The sequence below is a fragment of the Vitis riparia genome, chromosome 8 (assembly GCF_004353265.1).
Source record: "Vitis riparia cultivar Riparia Gloire de Montpellier isolate 1030 chromosome 8, EGFV_Vit.rip_1.0, whole genome shotgun sequence".
NCBI classification, from domain to species: Eukaryota; Viridiplantae; Streptophyta; class Magnoliopsida; order Vitales; family Vitaceae; genus Vitis; species Vitis riparia.
The window spans coordinates 519,176-529,528 of NC_048438.1; the positions used below are offsets into that span (position 1 = coordinate 519,176).

The 10,353-nt window shown below is 34.4% G+C and overlaps 1 protein-coding gene across 1 annotated transcript; it reads left to right on the top strand.

Annotated features, from left to right (window-relative positions):
* The first annotated feature begins 791 nt into the window (after nt 1-791).
* LOC117919567 lies at nt 792-8,720 on the top strand. Its single transcript, XM_034836746.1, has 11 exons — nt 792-1,095; nt 1,245-1,488; nt 3,863-3,905; nt 4,009-4,056; nt 4,230-4,308; nt 4,473-4,518; nt 4,614-4,712; nt 5,391-5,459; nt 5,598-5,913; nt 6,158-6,291; nt 7,438-8,720. The coding sequence occupies exons 1-11, from the start codon at nt 1,088-1,090 to the stop codon at nt 8,545-8,547; spliced, it is 2,196 nt and encodes a 731-aa protein (XP_034692637.1). The 5' UTR covers nt 792-1,087; the 3' UTR covers nt 8,548-8,720.
* The last annotated feature ends 1,633 nt before the right edge of the window (nt 8,721-10,353 follow it).

A 10,353-nucleotide genomic window follows, 5' to 3' on the forward strand; every position in this document is an offset into this window, starting at 1 on the left:
TTAATTTACTCAAAATGTGGTATAAAAATAACTTAAATTACATGAAGTATTATAAAAACCACTTGTCTTTCAAATTTATTTATTTATTTATTTTTTTTAAGTTTGTCTTACTTGTTTTTTAAATTAGAATTGAAAGTCTGTTTAACAGTTTTTTTTTTGTTTTTCACGAAAAAACAAGAAAAAAAATTTAATAATTAGAAGTTGTTTTATATTTTATATTCTTAAACAACTGAAAATAAGATGCTTTCGCATAACATATTTCAATTATTATTATTATTATTATTTTTACTTATTTTTTAAAAGTTATTTTAGAAAATAATTATACAAATATATAGAATGATTAAAAATAAAACATTAAATGTAAAAATTATTTTTAAAATATAATTAAAAACATTTAAAATATTTCAGGTTTTCAAACAGATATTTTTTCTACAAAATATCGAAGAACATTTTTTTAAAAACTATTCTAAAAAATTATTTTTCAAAACTGTTTCATGCCTTTATTTTCTATTTAAACAACAAAAAAGTTATGTTTTTCCCGACCCTTAACTTTATTTCATCATCAAGCTATTTTTTTTTATATTTTTCTCAAGTAATCTTGATTTTATAAAAATTAATGGAATAAAAAAGAATAATTTTTTCCTTTAAGGAGAAAAAAATAAAAATAAAAATTGCAGGAGGTGACACGCGCCTAGAGAGCGCGTGATTGAATCGATGTTGCAGCGAATCATTTCTTGCTCTCTTTTTCTTTATCCGCTTTATCCCCACACCTGAACCTTCTTAAACCCTTGCGCCTTGATATTAATATCATTATCATCACAGTAATGGGGTTTTACGAATGGCATTCTGTAGAATTTTGGGCACAATCTCCACTCCAGTTGTTGCTGATTCTTTCAGATATGTAGAAATCCGTATAATAACTGGAGGGTTTGATGAATTTTCCATGAATGCCATTTCCAAATCCTCCAAATTCAGAAACCCAAACCCACTCTGAGCTGTGCTTTCAAACGCTACTTAAAACACTGTCCCATCAGCCCCTTTTCACATCTATGTTCCATTGGCATTGTTGAGAGAGCTATCTGAATGAATGTCCAGGTGGGTTTTCGTTTTGGGTTTTTGGGTTTGGATTTATCCTTCACATTTGTATATGTAGAGATATGACTTGAAGTTTATTTTGTTTTTTTTTTTGATGAAACACGCATGTACCAATGTGGAGTTTTGTTGGTTTGCAAAAATGTGTGTAGAAAAACCCAAATGTCAATGTGGAAAGATGGGCACAGGAGGAGCCCAAGAATCTCTGCTTTGGATGCATGGAAGGCCCACAAAGAGAAGGATGGTGGTGTTAATGTTTCCCAAACTTCTATACAGGTAATGCCAATGGAGCACAATGGGTTGGGACCACCTTCTAGGACAAGGGCCCGGAAGAAGAGAAAACTCAGGCCTGTTCAAGATGTGGCAGTTTCTTCTGTTACCACTACAGCTAACCAGGTACGATTTCCTTTTTCTTCTCTGTATATATTTTTCTTTTGGTTTTTTTACTAAATAAAAATGACTGTTATCATCAATTTTTGGGTTTATTTTTTTTAGATCAGAGATGACTGTATTGTATTGTTCCTAGTTGTTGCCTTAATGGGGGTTTTTGGGTTAAGGGTTTTAGGATGCGTTTCTCCGTGTTTGGATGATGCGGTTATGGGAGATTTCAGATGATTCAAACAGTCAAAGTGACTCTGGTTTTTGCGAATGCTATTGTTCACTATAATCTCTGTTGATTTACTCTTTTTTTTTGGTTTGATTTGGGAATGTTGATAATTTTTTTTATGACGTGGCAATTTCTACTGTTACAGTTTTACTTATGGTTTGTTTGTTGTTTGTTTTTTAACAAATAATAATAGTTGTTATTATAATGAAACTTTTGGGTTTAGTTTATTTAGATCTGTCTCTGTTTGGCATAGATGAGTTTACTGTATTACTGATATTTATTTTCTCTTAATGTCCCTCGGGGTTAAGGATTTTAAGATGGGTTTCTCTGTATTTTGATGATGTGGCATTTGAGATTTCAGTTGATTAAGCATTTTGGAAAAGCTCACTTATACCTTATGATACTGGAAATTGTGGGTGTTGCTAAAATCAACTCAGTGGCAGTTTTTTCTGTTACTGCAATAGCTAAACAGATTTGTGGTTGTTGTTGGTTTGTTTGTTTTTTTTTCCCCTTAATAAATATAGTAGTTATTATTGTCATAAAAAATTTCAATTTGGTTTGTTTGGATCAGTCTGTTGTTAGGATGGATTTGTTGTTTTGTTTATGATTTGTAACTTAATGGGGATTTTGGGAGTACGGTTTTAAGATGGGATTTTCTGCGTTTTAATGTTATGGGCGTTAGAAATTTTTGTTGATTATGCAAATCATAATTAGTCAAGGTGCATATATTATAATTTGGAATAGTTATGCCGAGTTATGCTCTTCTGGGGAGCTTGTTCATATTTTTTATGATATCAGCAAGGGCTAATTCGGAAATGTGCTCTGGTTCTCATTCAGCATATGAAAATTGTTTTGTTGTATACTGATAGTCACTGCTTTTGTCTAGTTTTGATTTTAAAGATAACTGTTTGTTAGATATTTTGTTTTTATTTTTGTTCTATTCCATTGTTAGTCATCTTATTTCAGCTTCTATGAGATGCTGACATTAAGTGTTCAAGTTAGACTGAAGAAGCATGTCAATTTTTTATTTTTTTTTACTTTTAGGAGTTGCAGTTATTGGATTCATTTCCATTAGACTTGGAAATTGTTGTACTAGTCACCTGAACTAGAGAGGCATTACCACTAACATAAGGATCATCCAGAATATCTGATCTCTTTTCCAGAGTTTATGTTTTAAAGCTACTACTTGCTCTAATAATTGGATTTTGACCGAGAAGGGCAAAATCCATGAGAGTGCACAAACAATCAAGTATAAGAATAGGAACCTAAGAGGAATTATAAAATATCAAATAAATGACAACCTCCAAGTAACCAAGTTTTGAGACTGGCTGGTGAAGCTTATTGTTTTGAGGATCATCCTGACTGTTTTCCCAGTGCTTTCATGTGATTCCTGACAAACTGGACTTCCCTAGGCGAAGCACATTTTGTGGAATATCATTTGGATGGCCATATCATTGTGTGATCAATAAGGCCAGTATACCCCTCCTAGGGTCCTTGGAGGGATTCTCACCAAAGCATAAGATGCTAGTATGAATTACCTTATTTTTGCTTTCAAATTGTCTTGATATGCATCCCACCAAAAATGTTCAGGTTTGCCTTGTTATTCATGTGGTTCATATTATTTTAGAATGGCCTGATAGCTAATGCATTGGTGCCAAAAATTGATTTAGTCAGAAATTAAAATGGCTAAGTGATAGTTTTCGCTTTTAATATATTTGCTTTGTTTACCATCAGAAAAAAAAAGGCTAAGTGATAGTAATTTAAATGGTCAACAAGAGTAAAAGGACAATGAACATATTCCAGTAAAAGGGAAATTGGCCATTGACATTTTGTTAACAAAGATTATGGCCTTCCTGACTCAGATGGAGGTCATTCTTAAGACAGATTTGGAATTCTGCTGAGACCATTATGTTTAAATGTTTGCATTGTGACAGTGGTTGTTGATCACAATTCACACAGGAGGAGCTAATCTAGTTAGAGTTTGTTTATAGGAAGTACATGCATTGATATACATATACAGAGCCATAGTCATTCATGATTGTTGCAAGGGAGTGATAAATATGAGCTTATTTTTAGTTTTTGCTCAAGGGCCTATGTCAGTGATTTTAAGCCTTATTTGTGTGTGAGTTTTGGTTACACGATCCCTTTTCAATCCCTGTGCAGGGGAGCAAAAGTCCAGTTGATGAGGATCATCCAATCAATAGTGGTGAGCCTTTTCCTTCGTAGTAAATGTGATTGTAAGTTAATTGTTTTAAGTTGTCAAATGATGCCATGATGTAACTCTGAATTCTGTTTCTTTCTTGTATCAGATCAACTATCAGTTTTTCAGGCCAAAGGTAGCCCAAAACGTGAAGATGGTTAGCCTCTTTTCTTTTCCTACACTAAAGTTTCAAATTGTAAATCTGCCTCTTTAACATTTCAATCTGCCACTTTAAAATTTCAATGATGAAAATAAGCATTTTCACATCTGATAAAAAAAAAAAAAGCATTTTCATTTGTAACTTAGTTACTGGCTTACTGCTTTTATCAGGTCAATCATCGATTGTGTCATCTTCAGAATGGTTGCCAGAAAAGCATATACTTGAGCTTATCCTTGACACATTACAAAGGTGAGAATTAAGCTGTATTTTTTGGCATATTTTAGGTGAGTCGGTGTCATGTATGAAAGTAAGTGAAAAAGTGGATGACATATGTGATGTATACAAAGTATTTGTAAGGTAAATTTATCATTAGAATTCTTTCTTAATTTTTGATTGTTCCTTATTAATTTCAGGAGAGATACACATGAAATATTTGCAGAACCAGTTGACCCTGAAGAGGTTTGTATTTGGCCATTGATTTCACCATTTGCATGCCACATATGTTTTATTCCTTTCTCACCCACAATACTGAATGAAATTTTGTCTTCAATAAGGTCGAGGATTACTATGAAATTATTAAAGAGCCCATGGATTTTGGTACCATGAGGGCTAAACTTCATGAAGGAATGTACAAGAACCTTGAACAATTTGAGGTTGGTCTGTTCTCAAATTTACTCCTTGTTTTTAGTTCTAATTATAACTTTGTCTTTCACCTTCAGAACACAGCACCACCTCTACTGGTGGATGTGCAAAAACTAACCTATTTGATAGTTATATTCTTGAAAGTATGTGGATGTCATGTATGTGAGTGATCTGCAAACAGCATCCTGAATATCCTTTTCTCGTTGTACATAAATTGGTAATTTCAGAAAAACTAGGTGATCTTGTGTCAAAGTCTGTTATTAAGGAAAATTCTGGTGCTTTTATCAAAAGGAAGGGCTTATATCGTGTGGTCTACAGTACACACCACAGTGCAAAAACTAAAGTAATTTATAATCCAGTCCATGGTCAACATCCTGGTTTTGTCTATTTAACCATTCATGCAGGAGGATGGTTCTAGATTTCCTAGCTTCTGGAAGTACTGCCTTCTACATTTCTCATATTCCCTTATATTATTATATGACAGTTTCTGCTTTTTAATCAAAGTTATATATGATGACTGTGTAATAGAATATACTAAAATGACCAGCAAATTAAACAATCTGGATCAATTAAACCGGAGCATAATGCTAAATTTCAGCTGTTGGAGATAGGAAAATCTTTTCTTGTCTTTTTAAGATATGAGATATCTGGATTGTTATCTGACTGATTATTTTTGGATTATTATGCAGCATGATGTATTTTTAATATCCAGCAATGCAATGCATTTTAATTCCTCAGCTACCATTTATTTCAGACAGGTATGACTGACAAATCTCTGCTAAATTTGGAAGCAGGATATTACAAATTCCTGGTGTCTTGGTTGAAGTAAGATTTTTAGCACTGAAAAAATCTAGATTTTCTCTATTAACAGATATCAAATTATGTTTTCTTTACAGGCTCGTGCCCTGCAAGAACTTTCTAAGAAGGTTTTTCATGTTCTAAAAACTGATCCTAGAAACTTTGAATTGGAATTCTCTGCATCACGACGAAGACCTGGTCGAAGGCCCCAGGGTGATGCCAGAGGTTCAAATTTTAGCTCCCCTCCTAAACCCATGACAAATGTGAGATCTAGGAGTATGGCTTATGACGGGTCATCGAAAGGCACTCGTTCTTCAAGTGGTTCATCAAGTCTCAGGAGAACCATCCGAGTAAACCCTGGGTTCTTTGATACAGCTACTCATTTTGAGACTGGAGATCCTGAAATTCTTTCTGGTAAATAGTGAAAACTGATCTATAACTTTCTAAATCTAGAAATTCATGAAATTTTGTTTCCAGAAGGTTAAACTGAAGTTGTGTTCCTACAACCTTGTCTTGCTCTAATTGGAGCTTTGTTTTGCATTTTCTTTGAACTTCCACGAACTTTCTTGAATTGATTCCACATATGTAACATCCACATTTTATTCTGAAGTTGAAGTTCAAGACATTGCTCACTCATTTTCCTTTCTCCACTGACCAGGTTCTGGAGATGGTAGAAGATCTAATTTTTCTGAAACAGAACAGCGTTATACATATAGACCCTGGATGTCCTTCCTTGATGAGAGTGAATTGATTGTTTCAACTACTTATAGCAAACCGAAACCACTTTTGCATGTAAGCAACACTCATATACGTGTCTGAACTTGGTGCTGTTTAGTTTGTTTTTTTAGATGTGCAATACTCTTGTAAGAGTTGATATCATGCATGGAGATGAGTGAGGCTGATGATTCAAAGCCCCTAACTGCCTGAAAATCAGGTTTTTCATGGACCACCATGACCCATTGTTTGGATGAATTTATGTGACAAGGCAAGTGTATCTTTTTTCAAACTTGTGCTGAATGCCTTGATATCAACATTGGAGTACAGTGGGCAATGGACCTCTGTCGATTTTCTATCATCTCTATTTTGGCTGTGAACACCATGAATATTCTCCTTTTCATTCTTCCATTTTCATGCATTTTGGAGTATTCTTAACTCTTCAAACCAATCCTCTCTTGCAGTGTCTATATTTTCTGATAAAGTTATCTACTTTACTGGGAAAAGAAAATTGTTTGGCTGCTGCCTTCATCAGAAGTAAATTCTATTCAGTCATGATGTAGTACTTACAAACACTACTTTGTTATTATTATATTGGGCGCTTTTCTGTCTTCTTGGCTGGTTTGTAACTTTTGGAGGATGATTGCATTACATAGGCAATCAGCTTAAAATCTTAAGTTGATACCATGAAACCTAAAATCATATTTCCATCAATGTTCAGTTGGGTCTTACATAGAATGAATGCCTGCTGGTTGGGCCTACCATGTTGTAATTCCATCTAGTAGATTTATTCGACCGTTCTCTTGATAACGATATCTTGTGAGGCACTACAATATTCTATGAAAATGATTCTACAGATCATTCTCATTCCCTCTCCTTTGTCTTCCTCTTGATGGTTCCTAGCCTTGATGGAGTGGGTTTATTTCTGCAACTGCACAATCTTTTTTGGTCTTTCAAGACTAATTTTTAGGAAAAAACTGATGGTTTGGTGAATTTGACCTGTCATATTTCTCCTTTTGTGATTTGGGATTGTATCCAAAAAAATAGCCTCATGCAAGTGCTCATTTGGTTTCCTGTTTGCTTTATGTGTGTGTATGGATGACTTATGAAATGATTGGAAGACCTCATGATTTTGTTGCATTGAATATTACACCTATATTCTTTACTTACTGTTGCCATGAAATTTCTACTGTAACTACTGATCAGATTGTCTGATTTTTGTAGGTGAATCAGTGTGATATTGGTTACACTGAAAGCTTGATGATGTTTGTTAAAGATCTTGGACCAGTAGCCCAAATGGTTGCCAAGAAGAAATTACAGGGATGGTGGCCCAATGAACCCAATCGTCCAACTCCAAGCTCAAATCATTGGTTTCAGGCTCCAAAATGTGAAAATCCTGCAGCTGGTATTCTTGATATAAAAAACGCTACAAGATCTGAGTATCCCCTGTACCACATTCAAGGGCCTGCTGCTCATGTCCTTAAAAGCTCCAGTGGTGGAATTCACTTGACTGTTGCTGATGAAGGAATAAGGGCTGATAGCGATGTCACAATGGCCAATAGTGGCACTGGGGGAGAAGTAGCTCCCAACAGTGGTGCAAAGATCACCTGTAATGGTGGTAGGGGGAAAGACCACAGCAGCAACAGGGTGAATTTTCCTGCTGTTCTTGGAGGTAACATGGTTCATCAGAATCAAAGCACTGAGATTCAGTTGGCTTCATATTCTTCCACTTGTGCTGGAGATTTGAATCCCTCATTTGATGGAATGATGAACACTGGCAGTAAGTCGAGACCAATATTGGTGGACACAGGCAAGTTGGATCACCAAGTGCAGCCATTGGTGTTATCTTCAGAGCCTTCACAATCAAATATGTTTGAGAAGTTTACTTTGAAGACAGTTAACACTTTGGCACCACCTTCATGGCCTCTACAAACCAAGGAGACACCAGCTTCTAGTCACACCATTGGTTCCTTTCATGACTCGGGCTTGCAGTATATAAGTAATGAAGATCCAGCAACAGCTGCACCAACACCCAAATTCACCAGCTCAGCTCAGGCAGGCCTGGTCTCAGGACTGAACCAACCCAAACCACTGGTTTCTCAGTTCATTTTTGATCTGCCCTTCTTGAGATCACAGCTCAGTCAGATGAATTCCTCAGGACAGGCAGGAATGCAGCGAGGTTCAACTGCTGAAGGGCACTTTTCTGACAAAAGGAGCTATGATAGGGCTTCTATGCGTGCCCACCGAGCAGAGCCAAGCCCCCAACCTTCACACAGTTCTCAACAGCGATCCTTGTTAGATAGTAAGCCTACTGATTTGGCTCTTCAGTTGTAGGGAATTTATATGTACAGGATTCACATTTTCAGGACAAAACATAGAGACTTTCAGAGTTAAATCAGTGAAGAGTTTTGTTTTACGTTGTCCCTGTACAGCTATAGTTTTGCATTGCCAAACCAGTATTCTTTCTTTTTATTCCAACACTATTTTGCTGGACATTTTTCACGTTATCCTATTATGACTGCCATAAATTTTTTTAGTCTTTTGACAGGGTATGGATGACAATTCCCTCTTGTCCTTCCCAAATAGATTAGGACTGGGTTTCAGTTGCTTCTCCAACAGATTACGGGTAGGCTTGTCGGGTTTGCCCTACCAACCCGACTACTCGGATTAGAACTGGTTAATTTTTTTAAATTGAATTCAATTAAGGATTAGGCTCCAATAATTTAAGTGATTTATCATTTTTATATTACTTATAATTTATATTATCTTATATAACAATATTTATTTTATTTATTCTCTTTTTTTAGATTTTTAAGGAAAAATATCAAATTATAATTATATCATATACTTTTGCATTTCTTTATAAAGATGCATAAATTTATTTTTATTTTTTTATATTATGTTGAGAGTTTATCCCATTTATTGTCTAATTTTTGGTATAATGTTAGAAAAGGTTTTTAAAAATATTGTGGATGGATGTTGAATCATATAACCTGGTCAATTGGAGTCAAATCCAACCACTTAAAACTTAAAAAAATAAGATTGAGTTAGGCTTGGTTTGAACACTATGGGTTAGAGATTGGATCGGGTTAAGCCAGGTTAGCTACTAATCAAACTCAACTTGCCAAAATTATAACCCTACTAAGAATGAATATTTACTTTTGTTAGGTTATTTAGTTATGATGACAATTTTGTTCTATGCATCTTGGTGTAATACTTTGTACACTTTTTTATGATTTACATCATCTTTGAGGATGCAACGTTGCTGCAAAATCAATGAGGGATTATACAAGCATGGTTGAGTTAATTGAGCTCTTCCTAGTTAGTGGATTTTATCCCTACGGTTTTCGACATTAACTTTACATTCATAAAATCTATAGAATGTTTTATGTGTGATTTTCCATGTAAATTGCTTGTGTAATTGTGAGATTAGAATTTTGGGATTAATCAATAACGGATAATCTAATTAAAGAATTCATTTAAAACAAAAATTATAATGTTTGAGCTAAATTAAAAAGGATTATATATAAATCCCCTCTAGGTAGTTCTATGATACAAGATCTTAAACTCTTAATTGGTATCAGAGTAAGAAAAGTTTTAAAAATCATTTTTTTTCAATCCTACTAAGATTTTAAATCATAGAACCACAAAGAGTGGGATTGTTTACAAACAATCCACCCTATTTCTCAAAGGAATTCACCATGATTTGTTAAGTTTAAGGTAGAGGATCATATTATCTCTAGGTATTAAGAAGTTTACAAGGAGAATGGGAGTGTTGTCACAAATGTGAGAGTAGGTGTAGGTGTTGGTAGTGTAAGTATCAAGGAGTAGTAACTATTAGGTAAAATGGGTCTTTTTCTTCATAGTTAGTGGATTTTATCCCTACGGTTTCTGACATTGTGACTTTTACATTTGTGAAGTCTTTAGAATGGCCCATAGCCTTTTAACATTATTTAGTTATCATTAGTTTGTGAGTTATAGTACCATTTCCCTTTTCAGACATTTGTAACTTTTGAGTTGTATTTGACCTTAAGGCCTAAACTACTTTTACTCATTTTGTGCTTTTTTATTTATTTTAAATATAGTTTAGTTCCATCTTGGGACTTTATGTTCATAATGATGTGATGCTTGTGTTTGGTA

Excerpts from the sequence above, each read along its gene's own strand:
- LOC117919567 (XM_034836746.1), top strand. Across the intron at positions 1,489-3,862 it reads TTACCACTACAGCTAACCAG|GGGAGCAAAAGTCCAGTTGA; the intron begins GTACGATTTCCT and ends ATCCCTGTGCAG. Across the intron at positions 6,292-7,437 it reads AACCGAAACCACTTTTGCAT|GTGAATCAGTGTGATATTGG; the intron begins GTAAGCAACACT and ends TGATTTTTGTAG.